Source organism: Chironomus tepperi, unplaced genomic scaffold (genome assembly GCF_022539635.2).
Source record: "Chironomus tepperi strain 1889 unplaced genomic scaffold, CSIRO-AGI_Ctep_v1 contig_58, whole genome shotgun sequence".
Lineage (NCBI taxonomy): Eukaryota > Metazoa > Arthropoda > Insecta > Diptera > Chironomidae > Chironomus > Chironomus tepperi.
In genome coordinates, this window is record NW_027226180.1 from 967449 (window position 1) to 985141 (window position 17693).

The window sequence follows — 17693 nt, forward strand, 5'->3', positions numbered from 1 at the left end:
AAGAAGGTTTGAGGAAGCTGAAGTCTGACTCCCGAGCTGACCAAATGTCAACTGCCTAATATATCCGAAGCTAGAGCTTTGTGATTTGGACTGCAATTGAGTCAGATGGAAAACTTTTTGTAATGACTTAGGTTCCTAGTCAGACTAGGAGTTCCGTTGTTCCAGTAGAGTTGATGACAGGTCTCTGGGAGTCAGGCCGTAAATTTTGAAGTCAGACAGTCCATTTTGGAGTCAGACAATCCGTTTTGGAGTCAGACAATCCATTTTGAAGTCAGGTCTACCATTTTAGAGTCCGATTGCCGAATTCCTGCCAAATATGTAGTCTGTCTCTTAGAGTCCTGTCAAATCTGAGTTCCAGTATCTAAGTAAGTATCTCCGAATCCAACATGTACAAAGAAAGCAGCAGAATGCACAGTTTGAACTCGAAACTCAGGGTGGAGCCAATTACTCTACTTTTCCATAGTCACATTTTCCGATTTGAGTTCCTTTTAAAAGTGACACAATAGCAATAGTAATATCCATTCAAAGAGGAGACACAAGACCGGGGTGAGGCCATGCCGCAGATTTGGGGCTGCACGCTATCTTCAAAAAAGGCAAGAAACACAAAAGAAAATGAAAAAAAAAATCGAAAATAAAAATCCGAATTCATTGTTGCTTCCTTCTTCCTTCCTTTTTTTTTTTGGCAAACAGAACATTTCGTGTTATTTGGCGATTGAAATGCCGCACGATAGAGAAGACAATCCGAAAAAGGAACTAAAAGACATTTTTGTGTGTTAGTGTCAATAATGAAGTCATCGAGTGCTGTTGTCTGTCAGGCTAGCTTAAGGTGAAGTCATAGACCACGTGGATATAAATAAGGATTTTAATATTTTGTGTCTAAATTGTGATTAAGGACGTTAAGAAATCGGAATCAAGTGACGGGCGCCAAATTGTCTCTAAAAATAATCAATAATGCTAAGTTATGTCAAGAATGGTGAAAATGTATGCACAAAAAATTGTTTGAACTTTAAATGTGGAACTGAATTTGACTTTTTTTCATTTTCCTCCCAGGAATATGCAAGCAGATATCCAGTTAAGGTGCGGGATTGTACAAATTTGCCATTTCTACTGCTGTGCTTGCTTCTTGTTTTAGTGTCAGTAAGTTGAATGTTCTAGATGTAAGATGCTCAATTTATCATGATAATTTCTCATCACACAGCTCATTCTTGTTGGATATTGCATTATTTTTGGTAATCTTGGACGATTCGAGAAGGTTCTTGATGATTGTAAGAACTTTTGTGGACAGCTGAATGATGATAATCCATTTGATTGCGGTGTAAGTGGTGTATGACTTATGGTATACTATTTTAGTATACTTGGATACTATTTTAGTATACCTGTCTACTATTTTAGTATACTTGAATACTATTTTAGTATACTTGGATACTATTTTAGTATACCTGTCTACTATTTTAGTATACTTGAATACTATTTTAGTATACTTGGATACTATTTTAGTATACTTGGACACTTTTTTAGTACACTTGGATACTATGTTAGTATACTTGGATAATATTTTAGTATACTTGGATAAAATTTTAGTATACTTGGATACTGTTTTAGTATACCTGACTACTATTTTAGTATATTTGGATACTATTTTAGTATACTTGGATACTATTTTAGTACATTTGGATACTATTTTAGTATACTTGGATACTAATTTAGTATACTTGGTTACTATTTTAGTATACTTGGATACTAATTTAGTATACTTGGATACTATTTTAGTATACTGATGTACTATTTTAGTATACTGATGTACTATTTTAATATACTGGTATACTATTTTAGTATATTAGACTTTAATAAGTTTCCCAATATTTTCAGCCCAAAGACCACCGACACCACCCATACCTTCACATCGAATATGAGCTGTATGACATTGAGACACTCACAATAAAGCCAATCAGAAAATGTATCGATAATTGCCCCAAAAATTTCACAATTGTCCTCAATAAATGTCGAGAAACAAACAAGACCGACGACGATGAAGAAGCACAAGATCCAAAATTATTCGATGTTCATTTAAAAACGGACTTTAGTCAAAATGTAGCAATATTTTTGGATAATGTGTCAACATTTAGAGATGCAATAGCAACCGTGTGCCTTTTTGCTGTCTTTTTTTCATACGTTTTTCTCATTTTCTTCAGATTTATATCCAAATATTTAATTTGGATTATTTGCATTGGAATTATTGTGATTGTGTTTGTTTTGGCGGGAACTGCAGTTGTCATGTGGAACTCACAAGCTGCTGTGATTTTAATGACAATTGGAATTATTTTGGGTGGACTTTTGGCATGGTTTAGGAGGAAAATTGGACTGGTTGCTTTGATATTTAAGGAATCATCGAAGATTATGGTGGATATACCGGCTATTATCTTTGGACCTCTTTTGGTAAGTGATATGGGAAGTGGTTAAGGGATTGAGCACTTGTTTGAACCATTCTTACCCCTTATTATCCTCTGTTACCTGCTATTACCTCCTTTTACCCCCTGTAAACCCATGTTGCCTCCTCTTAGCCTCTCTTATTGCTCTCTACCACCTCTTTGCCCCACATACTCCTTCTTACTTCGTCTTTCCCCTTCTTACGCCTTCTTCCTCCCTTTTAATACTTCTTACCGCCTCTTCCTTTCTTTTAACTCCTCTAAACCCTTCTTAACACCTCTTACCACCTCTTAACCCCTCTTAGCTCCTCTTACCCCCCTCTTAACCCTTCCTATTCACACTTACCTCCTCATGCAGCCTTTTACCCGCTCTTGATCTCCTCCTAACTCCTCTTACTCCCTCCTATCCCCTCTTAACTCCTCTTAAACCCTCTAACCCCTTCTTATCTACCACATACCTGCTTTTACCCACTCTTACTTCTTTTTACCCCCTCTAACCCCCTCTTTCCCCTTATTTCACCTCCTTCTATCCCCTTCCCGCTCCCAATAGTATTCCCTAATACGCGAACAATCCCTTAGTATCAATTATTCAATTCAGTGATGGACAACCTGCATGCCGCGGCACTCTAGCACATAAAAATGCCATAAACCGCCTGCTTCTATCATTCCTCACCATCAAGATGTGCCCTTCCACTTAAAAGGTTGCCCACCACTGACTTAATTCAACCTAAATCATTCCAGACCTGCACAATCTTCATTATTGCCTTCAAAATATTCATGATTATTGCTGTAATTATCCACAACTCTGCTGAAGTTCATCGGACATTGAACGACAATGGAACAATAAATATTTACTATGAGGAACTTCCAATAGCTGGAATAGCTCACACATTCAACATCATCACATTCATTTGGTTCACACAGTTCATCCTCAGTTGTCAGCATTTTGTCGTGGCTGCAATAATCTGTAAGTGGTTCTTCATACGCGATAAGGAGAAGCTGGAACGGCCAATAAAGTCATCATTTAAGGACCTAAAGCGTGGACATTTAGGGAGTGTGTGCTTAGGGTCGCTGGTAATTGGGATAATGAAGGTATTAAGGATTGGATTTCGACCGTTTAGGGTGAGTTGGATGGAACATAACCTCAAATACATGACTAACTGCTTAATATCCATACAGAAGTCCAACAGAAAGCCATCAACATCCTGCAACATCCTTCGTCCATTCGCGATGCTTGATGAGTTCCTTCACTACCCATCCAGGGCTGCTTACATCATTACAGCCAAAAATGCAACACCATTCTTTCAAGCTGGCAAGCGTGCCTACCTGCTGCAACTTAGGAATCTCCGAGAATTGATGATTTTGATTGATTTTGGGGAGCTTGTGTTCCTGATTTGTCGAATTTTGATTGTTTTAGCTGCTGGAACATTTGGATATGAGATATTGGTGCTGGTAAGTTAGTAATTAGACTGATCTGATTGTAATCCAGTGGTGGACAACCTGTGTGACGCGGCACAGTCAAGTTTGATGCCAAAATACCCAAAAATAGGCAGATTTAAGTGTTGCGACGCATGTCAGTTGTATATTCAGTCAACACAGGTTGTCCAGCACTGGCTATCATGCCTAGACATGCCACAGTCACTTCAAAGGTTGCCCACCCTTGACCATAAACTAATAAGACCTATTCTAACCTTCCAGAGCTCCCCAGGTGCATGCCAAACAATCCCATTGACCATCGGTGCCACATTTGCCTTGTTCATCGCCCACAGCTTCATGTCATTCTACGAAATGACAATTGATGCAATTTTCGTCTGCTTTTGTATCGATTGTGAGGAAAATGACGGTGCTGCAAATCCATACTTTATGTCTGATAGCTTAAAGAAGATTATGGTCGAAATTAAGGACGAGACGGGTGGAAGCTTTACATTTGGCGAGAAAGTTGATGGCGGATTTGCGGATGGAAGTAATATTCCGATGCTGTCGAAGTTTACCAAACCGAATTAAACACTCGAAATGTTGTTGATTATTTAGTAACTTATTGTAGGTTCTGTTGGATATTTGACTAATTTTAAATTCAAAGTTAACTGTTAAAGCAATAAATAAGGAATTAAATAAAGTTTGTTGATTTATTGAGACTATATATGATGATATTAACTATAGGGTAGTCTAGGACAGTGGTTAGGCAGTGATGGACAACCTTTGGTTCTCGTGGTACAACTTGGTGGTAAGCATGGATCGAAACTACACATGACATATTGTTTAAGACATTTCAGTTGTATACTAGTGTGCCGCGGCACACAGGTTGATCAGCTCTGGTCTAAGATCACGGTTCTTCATTTGTTCCCACGTCCTTGTCGTCCTCTTTCGCGTCCCTTCGTCTTCCTTCGTCTTTCTTCGTCTTTCTTCGTCTTTCTTCGTCTTTCTTCGTCTTTCTTCGTCTTTCTTCGTCTTTCTTCGTCTTTCTTCGTCTTTCTTCGTCTTTCTTCGTCTTTCTTCGTCTTTCTTCGTCTTTCTTCGTTTTTCTTCGTCTTTCTTCGTCTTCCTTCGTGTTTCTTCGTCAATCTTCGTCTTCCTTCGTCCTCTCTTGTTCCCTCTAATGAACAGCAAGTCTCAAAAACATCCTTTATTATCTCAAAATTTATATTTTATTTCTCAAATTAATTTCACATTTATAAAATGAATATTTCCTTAATATTTTTCTGGATATGATTGAACAGGTGGATAGCCAGGTTGAGGTAACATGGGCTGTTGTACATATGGTGCCATTTGTTGTGGTGGATATCCTTGTGGTGGTTGACTATTTGAACCTGTATGCCCAATATTTGGATACAATGGTGGCTGTTGAGATTCTAACATTGGAATTGCACTTCCATCATACATTCCTGATCCACCTTTAGGTCCAAAATACAAAACACCGCCCTTCTCTGCCTTCATAGCCATAATGATCCTCTTAAGACTCTCTGACATGTAGTATGGCTTAGTTTGTCCATCATTTTCTTCAAGATCAATGCAGAATGAGATGAAAATTGTGTCGACTGTCATTTCAAAGACCATGACGAAGCAGTGGGCGATCAGGAAGGCAAGGATGGATCCGATAATGTATGGAACTTGTATATGGTCCGGGTTTTCTGTGGTCTAGATTTAAAATGAGGAAATTTTAGGTTATTTTTAGGTTATTTTAGGTTATTAAGCCACAAACCTTAGTAAGCATAACTAATCCAACAAACTGAGCAATCAGCATAATCAGCACCCTACAAACCATCAACACAAAATCACCAAAATGATTAAGTGCAATGACGTCAGTGATGTTGTCCATAAGAAGTCGACATGCACGTCTACCCGAGTCACAGAATGGTGTTCCTTCCTTAGCTATAATGATGTAAGCATTACGGATCAAAAATGACAGCAGCTTTTCAATCATTTCAAATAGGCATGAGCAGCATGTGGCTAAAAGTGCAGCTATAAGATTCCTTCTGTCTCTTGCTGATCGCTGTGGATGAAAAGGCATTAAAAATGACAGAATTAAGCATTAATCCACAGAACTTACATTCAGCTGTGCTGTGATGTTTTTAATGATCTTTGCAAATGTAATAAGAATGGCACCAAGGCACACACTACCCAAATGGAACTTGAACAGATGTGAAAATGACTTTTTGATTGGTTTTCTTAGCTTTGTCTTGTCACGGGTGAAGTACCACCTGGTTATGGTTCCAGCTATGATGAAATTTTGACATCCAATGATAAATTGTGTGATGAATGTGAAGGATATGATGTTGAAGATGTGTGCTGCTGTTGTTACGGGATTTTTTTGGTCAGCAAGTGATATGATGATGAAAAATGATGCGAAGATCAGGAAGGAGATGAGGAGGGAGATGAAGGTCTGGAAAGATATAAAAATTAGCGCGTTTTTCTCAGAAAATTTAGCGCGTTTTTCTCAAAAATTTAGCGCGATTTTCACAGAAAAATTAGCGTGTTTTTCTCATAAAATTTAGCGCGTTTTTCTCATTAAAATTTAGCGTCTGTTTCTTGTGAGATTTAACGCGTTTTTCTCATTAAAATTTAGCACGTTTTTCTCAGAAAATTTAGCGCGTTTTTCTCATCAAATTTAGCGCGTTTACTCATTGAAATTTAGTGCGTTTTTCCCATAAAATTGAGCGCATTTTTCTCAGAATAATTTACCACGTTTTCTGATGAAATTTTGCGCGTTTTACTCATAAAAATTTAGAGCGTTTTTCTCAATAAAATTTAACTGGTTTTTCTCAGGAAATTTAGCGCGTTTTTCTAAGAAAATTTAGTACGTTTTTCTCATAAAATTGAGCTTATCTCAGAAAAATTTAGCGCGTTTTTCTCAAAAAAATTGAACGCGTTTTTCTCATAAAATTTTTCCAAAAATTCTTACCAAAATAGGCTCAAACATGATAGCCGGAACATCAATCAATGCCTTTGATGCTTCCTTAAACAGCTTAGCAACCAATACAATTCTTTTACGGAAATAATACAAAAGTCCGACTAAAACAGCTCCAATAATACCAAAAAAGGCTCCACCCACAATATCACCCTGAAATAAGAACAAAAGAGCAAGTCCAAAGACTACAACCAAACATCCAATATTGATGACCCAAATGACATATTTTGCAGCATGTCGAAATAGAATCAGGAAGACATATGAGAAGATGAAGGCAATAAAGCAGATGATGATGATGTGATACCAAGTGGATTTAAAGATATTGCTAAATTTTGTATCGGAACTGAACTCGGTGCATGTATTTGACTTTTCAAGATAGCCTCTTGGACATTCTCTGACACATTCTGACTTTATGTTGTGCCTCCTGTAATGATCGTCGTCAAGATAGTCGTCATCGTCGTCATCATGATCATGTTCTTCATCTTTGATAAGTAATTTTGGAAGCCTGGTCTTGTCGGGATCCTGAAATGATCGAAATTGTCAGTAAAAATGCATTATTTATAGGTTAAGTTCCTTACACCGCAACCTGTAATATTTGGGGGATTCAACTGTCCACAAATGTTTCCACAATTGTCCATAAGATGGTCAGGATCATCAGGATCAAGAATTGTGTTCCTTGGAGTTGCAACTAATCCGCAGTAAGCCACCAGAATAACCTAAAAATTATGTTTAAATTTTTCAGACTTTCCCTAGACCTAACAGGCAAAGAGACTGCTTTTAGGTACCAGAGCTCGATTTTGAGGTCTCTTAGGTACCAAAGTAGTCTCTGTGTATCACAAAAGCATGCTCTTCGCCTGTTTGGGTTACTTACCGTTATGGCGATAAAGACGATCGCAAACGCCAATGCTGGAACATTTGTACATTTTCTCTCCGATGACGGTTTTACTTCGGTCGACTGTAAAATGTGAAAAAGATTGGAAATTTATAGTCACAGATGCTGGAAATATACATTTTCTTATTTATTCATGTCTTCGGCATGTCTTCGGCATGTTTCCGGCATGTATTCGGCATATCTCTGCCATGTCTTCGGCATGTCTTAGGCATGTCTTTCGTATGTCTTTCGCATATATTTTGCATGTCTTTGGCATGACTTCAGCATTTATCCGGCATGTCTTTGCCATGGCACCATGTACCATACACCATGCCTGGAACCATTCCAGAGATTCACCAGATTAACAAGATTTAAACTGAACCTGACCCCAAAGTCAGTGTCATGCCAACATGCGGCTGGAGTTTTTTCATACATAAATCCACGCGTGCTATTCGGCATCATGCATAATTTGATCAGAATTGCTTTACGCATTGAATTTCACCATCAAATATTTTAATATTTGGATATAAGAATGTAATTTATCAAATATTTGTTTTCTAGGCGTAGTTTAGACACTTTGATTATACACATTATATTCTCAACATGTTCATGCTTTTTGGATACAAAACTTAAAAGTCGGTCTAAATATAGACTCAAGGTCATTTTGAGAATTTTGATGATTTTTGGCAAATTTTGACGATTTTTTTCAATTTTTTCAAATTTTTTCAATTTTTTTAAATTTTTTTTTCAAAATTTTTAATTTTTTTTTTAATTTTTCAAATTTTTATTTTGTCAAATTTCAATGCAGAACTTACCATTGTGGCTTTATATTTTTATAAAATTTAAATTTTGGTAATTTTTTTACAATTTTTTTTACAATTTTTCATAAATTAAATTTGATACTAAATAAGTCAAAAATTTACAATTAAGTACTCAAAAAACAGCACTAAAAGTCACTTTAATTCCTTAATTTCACCATAGCTACAACATGACTTCCATCTGCTACCGACACTAACTTCTGAATATGATTAAACTTATTCAAATTTTATACATTTTCTCAATTTTTTTTCTCATTTTATTCTCAAACATTTTCAAAAAATTCGCTCTGTTATGAATGTTAATCCATGTATAAACAGTGTATGCAGAGTGATCTTACACACATTTTCAAGTCAAAAAGGTAGACACGTGTTGTTAGATGATCGTTGTATTGACATAAATAACATTTGCCGGCTGGTGAGTGATTTTGAGCGAATATTGAGCATAAGAATTGAGTTGATTGTTTATTTTCGAAAATGTATGGATTATATTGAGGAACTGTTGAGTAGGCAAGTTGATTTAGGTTAGTAATGTTGCTGTCTAGAGGGTCATTAACCCTCCCTGACCCCTCATTTTATTTTTTGGTAAAATCTTCAATTTTTTTAGGTCTTTTTGTAAAAAAACTTAAAAAAAAGACCTTTTGCCTCTACTCCCTGCCCCTCTCCCCCTTCCTACCCCTTCCTACTCCTTCTCACTACCTCTCCCCCTTCTTCCCTTCCCTAAATTCCCATTTATCCCACAATTGATTAACATAGTCTTCATTAAAGCCCTGATCGATAAAATTCCTGTTCAAATTAAACTTAACTATGGACAATCAATTCCATTTTCAATTCCTTCATCATTCTTAGGTCCAAAAACCAAAGTTCCGCCTGTTTGTTCCTTCAATTCCATGATGATCTCCTTCAGACTCTCTGTCATGTAGTATGGCTTAGTTTGTCCATCATTTTCCTCAAGATCAATGCAGAATGAGACGAAAATTGTGTCGACTGTCATCTCAAAGACCATGACGAAGCAGTGGGCAATGAGGAAGGCAAGGAAGGATCCAATAATTATTGGAACTGCTAGATGTTCCTGGTATTTTGTTTGCTGGATTTAAAATGAGGAAATTTAGATAATTTGATACAAAATTTTGAGTATTAACAACTAACCAGACCAAGTACAGCATATCCAACAAGTCCAGCAATCATCGCAATCAACAGCCTACAAACCATCAACACAACATCACCAAAACGATTAAAAGCACTGACGTCAGTGATGTTGTCCATAAGAAGCTTATACGCTCGTCTACCAGAGTCACAGAATGGTGTTCCTTCCTTTTCCACAATGACATAAGCATCGCGGATCAAGAATGACAGCCGTTGATCAATATAGTCAAATGGAAATTTGGTGATTAGCCTGGCCACAGCATTTTGTGAGTCTTTTACTAAGTTCTGAGGATAAAAAGCATTAAAAACTTGGAAATTCGTGGATTTGGACATTGAGCCTACCTTAATTCCATTTGTGATGCTCATGATGACCTTGCCAATTGGTATTAAAAGCACACCAAAGCAGATGCTTCCCAAATGGAACTTGAACAGATGAAAAGTTGTCTTTTTGAGTGGAATCTTAAAATTTGTCTTGTCAGCTGTAAAATACCATTTGTAAATGGTTCCAGCAAGGATGTAGTTGTGACATTCAATGGTAAATTGTGTGATGAAGATGAAGCATATCAAGTTACAGATTTGGACAATATCCAAAATATCTTCAAAATCCAAATAGTCAAAGTCCACATGATTCTCAACATTTTCAGTGTCTTCAAATGATATGTTATCAGCTGATGATTTAAACATCACGAAGAATATGAGGAGGATGATGATGGTCTGCAAAGAATTCATAAATTAGCGCGTTTTTCTCATAAAATTAATGAATACTTACCGCAATAGGTTTAAACTTGACAGCAGGAACGTCAATCAATACCTTCGATGTTTCATTAAATAGCTTGACAGTCAAGTCAACGCGTTTGCGGTAAAGGAACAAAAGTCTACCCAAAATCAGCCCCAAAATACCAAATGTGACTGCACCTCCTACACGTCCAGCTATTCCAAACAAAATAATAACAATGACAATCGATATCATAAATCCAGCACTAATGGACCAAATGACATGCTTTGTGACACGTCGAAATAGAATCATGAAGACATAAGAGATTATGGATGCTATAAAGCACATCATGAAGATGTAGTGTGAAGTCTCTATTAAGATATTGACTAATTTACGTACACCATGTGCTTCAATGCATCTAATTCCGATTCGTGTATAGTCTATTGGACATTCATTGACACATTTTTCTACTTTTTTCTTTCCGAAATGTAAGTCATCATCATCATCATCATCATCATCTGGATTTGGTGCTATGTCAGGATGTATGTCAGGATCTCTAACATCTTCATCATCATCATCTGGATTTGGATCTATGTCAGGATCTCTGTCAAGATGTATGTCAGGATCTCTAACATCTTCATCAGGATAGACATAATTGATGAGACGAAAACAATCCTTATCTTCACAAATGTATCCACAATCACCTCTGTACGCATCGATTTCATCATCATCATCTAATAGCCATTTAAATTTATCCTTACTACAGGCTGCAATCAGAAGAACCTTAAATGTTTTGGAAATTTGTTTTATTAATTATCGTTTAAAACTGTGCATGCCTGTAGCCTATAAGGTACAGCTTGAAACTCCAGTCGTGCGACCGGAAACTCTTCGAATAAGCAGGCCTGCAGCTCTTGACTGAGTCTTAGTTGGTTTCAGAGTTGGCAGGACTTTGGAGTCTATGAACGGACTATGAAAGTCTGGACTTTTGGGACTTTGGGACTTTGGGAATTTTTTGACATTTTTTTCGGTTACACTGCGTAACCCGAGTTGAAAAAGTGAATTTTTTGACATTCAAAGTCCGGACTCCACTTTAAAGTCCTGCTAAATCTGGTTGGTTTAATTAAAATCTAACGGAAATTATGCAACGCATGCTGGGGGGAGAGGAAAGGATAGAAATGTCTTCAGACATTCCCTGCGTGGACAGCAATGGGTCTTTGTGTGCCTCAGCCAAGGAAGTAAGTAACGCATGTATATATAATATAATGACTGAAGGGCCCAGCCTTATGAGCTGGAGGCACTGCGACTTTAAATCTGTTGTACTACACCCTTTAGATCTACAGTTTATAGTGGGATCCGAACCACTTGCAAGCTCTGCATTGCAAAGACACGAGTACGTCATAAGACCTGATGAACCCTGCAATGTACCTAGTTACAATTCGTGTGCGCAAGGTTTCGTAATGAAAGTCATCCAAATACTAGTATATCCTTGTATACCTAGCAGTGGAGACACATTGTATGCCAAAGACCTCAAAACTCCACCCAACGCATGTAGGGGGAGAGGGAAATAAGGTGAAGGAGGGAATGAAGGTTAACAAGTGGAAGCTAGCGATAGAGCCAGCTTCAAGCGACTCCTGTGGGAAGTCATGGATTACAATTAATCTGTACGACCAGCGTTACGTAATTCAAGGCCCAACTACTTACCGCAAACCAAAAAAATATGATGACAGATATTAAGGCTTTCAAATTTGTACGTTTTCTTTCTGATGATGATTTTACTTCGATCGACTGTAAAATATGAAAAAATGTTAAATTAATAGTCAGCATATTACTGTCTATAGACCAGATCCAATTGAATCTAGCTTCCATCCAAAGTCAAGTGGACCTGTGACCGAATTTTCCTAGGACTAGTGCCTTCCTGATTAATCAAATTCTAGAAAACAGAGCTTGATGCAGAGTTAGCAGGACTTTGGGAGTCTGGACTCTATGTTTCATGCTTCGGGAGTCCTGCCAACTTTGGCTTAAAACCCGTACATGCAAGAAGTGATTGAGGATTCTTATGGAAAGAAGCTGTCAATAGAGACAGTTTCACACTTAAAAATGGTAATTGGCAAGTGGTAGCCAGCCTCAGGAGCCGACTGATGGAGGTTATGGATCACACTTGACCTGTACGGCAAGCGAAGTAAGTATGTAAGTAAGAGTATACTCTTGGGTACGCTCATTTAGGGGAGTATGTTTATTCTCTGAGAGGGCAGTCAACTTGAACTTTGTATAATGTCGAGAAGATTTTCTACAAAAATAAACAAGCTATGCTTAAGTAGGTCACGTATTGTCTATTTTACTCTTATTATCTACAGGAATTTCACCATCAAATATAAAGAAATTGTCTAGATCACTGACTAGCGAATTTAGATATGAATTAAGTGATAAAGCGTATACTAGGGACGTAGTCAGTGAGGGGTAAAGGGTTAAGACCAGTTGTGGGTAACTGCCTTGATGGTAAGTCTTGTCCGAATTCTCAAACGACATACAGTTCTTGGCATTTCTATCCATTTTCGATGGTTTATTAGTGTGCCGTGGTACATAGGTTGTCCACCATTGGTTCAGAGTCAACCTCACTACTTTACCTTCCAATTCAATTCCAATGATATCCTTACCATTTTGATCTGTCTTTTTATATTCTTTGTTCTTCAACTTTATGCTGATTTTTCACAATTTTTTTTGAATTTTTTATAAATTAATTTCAAATTTATTCCTCAATCCTCAATAAAAGCACTAAATAATTCTCAAATATTATCCATAATTACAGCAATTTCAATGTTACTTCCGTATCCCATCAGCACAGACTTCCGAGTGATCTTTAGAATCAAAATTTGACAATTTTCTCTCGAAATTTTCTCATTTTCTATAGTCAGTGCGTGTAAAAATAGTGCAAATAGAGCGACAACGTTGATGCTTACACACAGATGAGTAGGAAGGAAGAAGAAAGCCTTAAGCAGCGAGATTGTATGCTGATCAGGTCATCGTGACCAATAAGGTACCTTAATGTTTAGCTATGAATATGCAACTTAACAGCAATTAAGCGCCTATATTGAGCTACTCAATAGGTAGGCAAAGGTAATCAGCATAATTAGTATTTTGGTGGATCTGGATATGTTGCTGGATATCCTTGTGGAGGTATCACAGGTTTTTCTGGATATGGCATCAAAGGTTTGTCGGGTTGAGGCATCAAATGCTGATCTGGATAAGGCATTGCTGGTGGTGGATAATAAGGCACATTTGGTTGTTGAGGATAAGGCATTCCAGGCTGAGGATAAGGCACTCCAGGCTGTGGTGGATACATTGGCTGCTGTGGATATTGCAGTGGATTATTAGGATCACCATATCCCAAATTTGGATACATTGGCTGTGGATATGATGGCTGTTGCGGTAACATTGGAAATCCACTTTCGTCAGTCAATCCAGATTCAATTCCTTGATCAGTTTTAGGTCCAAATGTCAAAGTTCCGCCTGAATATTCCTTCATTTTCATGATGACCTTCTTAAGACTATCTGACATGTAGTATGGCTTAGTTTGTCCATCATTTTCCTCAAGATCAATGCAGAATGAGACGAAAATTGTGTCGACTGTCATCTCAAAGACCATGACGAAGCAGTGGGCAATAAGGAAGGCTAGAATACATCCAACAATCAATGGAAGTGTGATAAAGTCATGGTACGCGTGTTTATTCTGAAATAGTTGAATTTTGTGGTAAATTGATTCCAAATTTTAAGCAATCAACCACAAACCTGACTAAGTACAGCATATCCAACAAATCCAGCAATTAAAACAACAATCAACCTACATGCAAACAGCACAAGATCTCCAAATTGATTCAAAGCAATCACGTCCACAATATTATCAGTAAGCAGCTTCACAGCTCGTTTTCCAGAGTCATAGAACGGTGTGCCATCCTTAGCGACGATTATATAGGCATTGGCGACCAGATAGGACAAAAGCTCTTCAAAAATATCAACAAGGCACAACAGAAGGGTCGCAATGATGACAACCAGGCCGTTCTTGTTCTCTCTTGCTGAATCCTATGGGGAAATGGAAGGGATTGGTCACTTAATGCATTTTAAGGCGCTGTCTAAGGTGGATGGGACATGGTGGGATGGGACATGGTGGATGGGGACATGGTGGATGGGGACATGGTGGATGGGAACATGGTGGATGGGAACATGGTGGATGGGAACATGGTGGATGGGAACATGGTGGATGGGAACATGGTGGATGGGAACATGGTGGATGGGAACATGGTGGATGGGAACATGGTGGATGGGAACATGGTGGATGGGAACATGGTGGATGGGAACATGGTGGATGGGAACATGGTGGATGGGAACATGGTGGATGGGGACATGGTGGATGGGAACATGGTGGATGGGAACATGGTGGATGGGAACATGGTGGATGGGAACATGGTGGATGGGAACATGGTGGATGGGAACATGGTGGATGGGAACATGGTGGATGGGAACATGGTGGATGGGAACATGGTGGATGGGAACATGGTGGATGGGGACATGGTGGATGGGGACATGGTGGATGGGATGGTGGACATGACTCTGCATTCAAAACAATTATTTACCCTAATGGCAGCAAACAGCATCCTAATCAGCTTCACAAGAGTCACTAAAATGGCACCAAAACACACACTACCCAAATGGAACTTGAACAGATGTGAAAATGACTTTTTGATTGGCTTTTCCAGCTTTGTCTTGTCCCTGGTGAAGTACCACCTGCAGATAGTTCCAGCGATGATGAAATTTTGACATCCAGTGATAAATTGAGTGATAAAGATGAAGGATATGAAGTTACAGATATGAGCAGGACCGACTAAAGGATCATCATCGCCAGCAAATGATATGATGACATAAAATGTCGCGAATATCAAGACGGATATGACAAGTGAGATGAAGGTCTGGAAATAAATTCAAAAAATTTGACATAAGCCTTCATAAACAGCATGTCACTCACCAGAATCGGTTCAAACATCAGCACGGGAACATCAATAAGTGCCTTCGATGCCTCCTTAAACAGCTTACCAACTAATGCAATTCGTCTAGCATAATAACACAGCATAACAGCCAGTATTAATCCAAAGACACCAAATCCAATACCAAATGGTATGGCGTCTAAAATCAGCATCCAAAAAGCCAGTGCAAAAATGCCAATAATAAATCCAATGTTGATGACCCAAATGACAAATGTGGCTGCATGACGAAACAGAATCAGGAAGATGTAGGAGAAGATAAAAGCCACAAAGCAGATCATGAGGATGTAATACCAAGTGGCTTTAAGTGACTTGATGATGAGTCCCATATCATCGTCGTATGATGTTTGATGTACATAGTATGAATCATCTTCATAGCAAGCATTTCCAATGTCTGTGTATCCATGAGGGCATGATTCGATGCATTTTTCGTGGGTGTGATCATAATAACCTTCGATTTTCATGAGAAGCTTTGGAAAGGCTCGCTTGTCGGGATCCTTAAAAGATAAGGAAAATGGTGGGTTATAGGAAAAGTTGATGAATTAGGGCAGTGGTGGACAACCTTGGTGGTACGATCACACTCGATATACGGTTCATGGCTCTTTCATACCACACAAGTGTGTCGCGGCACTCAGGTTGCTCAACACTGACTTAGAGGCTCTGAAATTGATGTTGAGTCATCAAAGCACATGAGCATACTCAAGTAAGCCCTTAATAAGTCACAATGCCTAAACACTTACCCCACATTCATCCGAATAAGTGTCGAAATTCAATTGTCCACAAATATTTCCACATCGATCTCTATTTTCAATTGATTTATGCCTAATTAGAGCAGCAATACCGCAGTATGTGACTAGGATGACTGTCAATGCAAGGAACACAATGGCAAACACCAATGCTTGAATATTTGTACATTTTCTTTCAGATGATGGCTTAATTTCGGTAGTCTGTGAAGTATAATTGAGGAAATTTGAGTTAATTGTTGGATATGATGTAGAGAATGGGTAGAAAGCGACAAAAGTCTAGGATGACTAAAAAGGAATCGAAAATTAGAAATGACCTGGGAATAAACCCAGGACTTTTGGAATTTGAGGCTAACGCTGTACCATTTAGGCCACTGATGCAATTTCATCGTTTCTAGTCTAAATCAAGTAGACCCGAGGCTGGATATTCAGCAAATTATACGCCATAAGCTTTCTGAAACTGCAAACTGTAGGGCTTAAGTGTGCATCTGGGATTAGGCTTGTCATTCTCAAATGGAAGCACTGCAGAGTATTTTTAGCCGAATTTTAGTTCTTCATCGATTTTTCCCAACAGTTTTAATCACTCCACTCCCTAAAAGTATCTTAATTTACGTCCCCCAAAAGCTCTTTCCAAGTTTTATCATTTTTTGTTCCAATTAAGGAAGTAAATAAAGCACATAAAAAGTAAATGTGCGTGACGAATGTAAATAAAATAAAAATAAATTAATTCTTTTCTTCTCAGACTGCTGTGTGTGGTTTGTTGTATTTTTTTTTTTGGCGTAGGCTACTTCGATCAATGAATATGTTCAAGGTTATTACGCATTTTTTTTGTGTGTAGATATTTGTATTGTATGTAGTCATTGACTTATAAGAGAAGATTCATCTACAAGATAAACATATGATTTCTATTATTATGTTTTGTTGATGATGGGATGGGGATGGGGATCGGGACAGGGAAGTCTTAGAATGACAAATAGTTTTGAAGATCAGACCCCTCACTACCCTTCACCCCCACTCCCCACATTCAATTTGCTAGGGTATTTCGAAACAATGGCTCAATCTCTCCCAATCCTTTAGTTTAAAAACCAGTCCCTTTCTGCGCTTTTCCAAACTTACTCTAAATAGTCAAAAATACATACGAACTAGACTAGTCATCCACTGGACTTTAAGTTGTCATCAACTATCTATGACGTATTTTTGTTCATCCTTTATGAGCAACTTACCATTTCACGACAATTTTACCACTTGCTGATTAAACTTGATTCTTCTTCTAAATCTTCATTCCTTACTCCAGACTCTTCCAACTGAATTATATCCAAAAACTAGACTAATTTCAATAATTTCTTATTTTCAATTGATTATTTTTAGTTCCACTGAGAACAGAAACACTGAATTTCACCATCAGAATTTACATCTGCTCTCCAACAAGTTGTAATATTTATAGAACCTAAACATGATTTTTTGGCACTTTTTTCTCTCATTTTCTCTGAGAATTTACGCTCATTTTTTTCTCAAAATATTGAATATTTTTTGGATACG

The 17693-nt window shown here is 37.9% G+C and overlaps 3 protein-coding genes across 9 annotated transcripts; 1 reads left to right on the forward strand and 2 right to left on the reverse strand.

Moving 5' to 3' along the window:
- Positions 1–128: 128 nt before the first annotated feature.
- On the forward strand, positions 129–4566 carry LOC139100061 (choline transporter-like protein 1). Of its 2 annotated transcripts, none has more exons than XM_070652657.1 (9): positions 129–593; positions 691–826; positions 893–981; positions 1051–1137; positions 1199–1315; positions 1870–2436; positions 3168–3548; positions 3606–3878; positions 4125–4566. In XM_070652657.1, the coding sequence occupies exons 3-9, from the start codon at positions 952–954 to the stop codon at positions 4428–4430; spliced, it is 1761 nt and encodes a 586-aa protein (XP_070508758.1). In that variant the 5' UTR covers positions 129–593; positions 691–826; positions 893–951; the 3' UTR covers positions 4431–4566. The 2 variants fall into 2 exon arrangements, with proteins under 2 accessions (XP_070508758.1, XP_070508759.1); XM_070652658.1 differs by having other exon boundaries at positions 902–981.
- Positions 4567–5048: 482 nt separating this feature from the next.
- Positions 5049–9093, reverse strand: LOC139100058 (choline transporter-like protein 1). The gene is made up of 7 exons (XM_070652654.1): positions 8518–9093; positions 7703–7786; positions 7410–7547; positions 6826–7353; positions 5974–6306; positions 5626–5916; positions 5049–5561 (listed from the first exon to the last, which is right to left on the reverse strand). The coding sequence occupies exons 1-7, from the start codon at positions 8518–8520 to the stop codon at positions 5115–5117; spliced, it is 1824 nt and encodes a 607-aa protein (XP_070508755.1). The 5' UTR covers positions 8521–9093; the 3' UTR covers positions 5049–5114.
- A 108-nt stretch (positions 9094–9201) lies between these two features.
- Positions 9202–17572, reverse strand: LOC139100055 (choline transporter-like protein 1). Of its 6 annotated transcripts, none has more exons than XR_011545398.1 (7): positions 17378–17572; positions 16152–16358; positions 15396–15908; positions 15007–15339; positions 14165–14455; positions 12080–14105; positions 11097–11161 (listed from the first exon to the last, which is right to left on the reverse strand). XR_011545398.1 is itself a non-coding variant. In XM_070652650.1 (6 exons), exons 1-6 carry the CDS (start codon positions 13210–13212, stop codon positions 9323–9325), a joined length of 1779 nt encoding a protein of 592 aa, XP_070508751.1. In that variant the 5' UTR covers positions 13213–13501; the 3' UTR covers positions 9202–9322. The 6 variants fall into 6 exon arrangements, 4 of the variants coding, with proteins under 4 accessions (XP_070508751.1, XP_070508752.1, XP_070508750.1 ...); XR_011545399.1 differs by lacking the exon at positions 17378–17572 and adding an exon at positions 16518–16913; XM_070652650.1 differs by lacking the exons at positions 14165–14455; positions 15007–15339; positions 15396–15908; positions 16152–16358; positions 17378–17572 and adding exons at positions 9202–9604; positions 9667–9948; positions 10006–10377 and having other exon boundaries at positions 10433–11161; positions 12080–12163; positions 13183–13501.
- Positions 17573–17693: the final 121 nt, after the last annotated feature.

Excerpts from the sequence above, each read along its gene's own strand:
- LOC139100061 (XM_070652657.1), top strand. The coding sequence starts at position 952 with ATGCTAAGTTATGTCAAGAATGGTGAAAAT. Across the intron at positions 982-1,050 it reads ATGTCAAGAATGGTGAAAAT|GAATATGCAAGCAGATATCC; the intron begins GTATGCACAAAA and ends TTTTCCTCCCAG. Across the intron at positions 1,138-1,198 it reads TGCTTCTTGTTTTAGTGTCA|CTCATTCTTGTTGGATATTG; the intron begins GTAAGTTGAATG and ends CTCATCACACAG.
- LOC139100058 (XM_070652654.1), bottom strand. Across the intron at positions 7,548-7,702 it reads TCGTCTTTATCGCCATAACG|GTTATTCTGGTGGCTTACTG; the intron begins GTAAGTAACCCA and ends CATAATTTTTAG. Across the intron at positions 5,917-5,973 it reads ACATCACAGCACAGCTGAAT|CGATCAGCAAGAGACAGAAG; the intron begins GTAAGTTCTGTG and ends TTTCATCCACAG.
- LOC139100055 (XM_070652648.1), bottom strand. The coding sequence starts at position 12,244 with ATGGAAGCTAGATTCAATTGGATCTGGTCTATAGACAGTAATATGCTG. Across the intron at positions 10,378-10,432 it reads TCAAGTTTAAACCTATTGCG|ACCATCATCATCCTCCTCAT; the intron begins GTAAGTATTCAT and ends AATTCTTTGCAG. Across the intron at positions 9,605-9,666 it reads GATATGCTGTACTTGGTCTG|CAAACAAAATACCAGGAACA; the intron begins GTTAGTTGTTAA and ends TTTTAAATCCAG.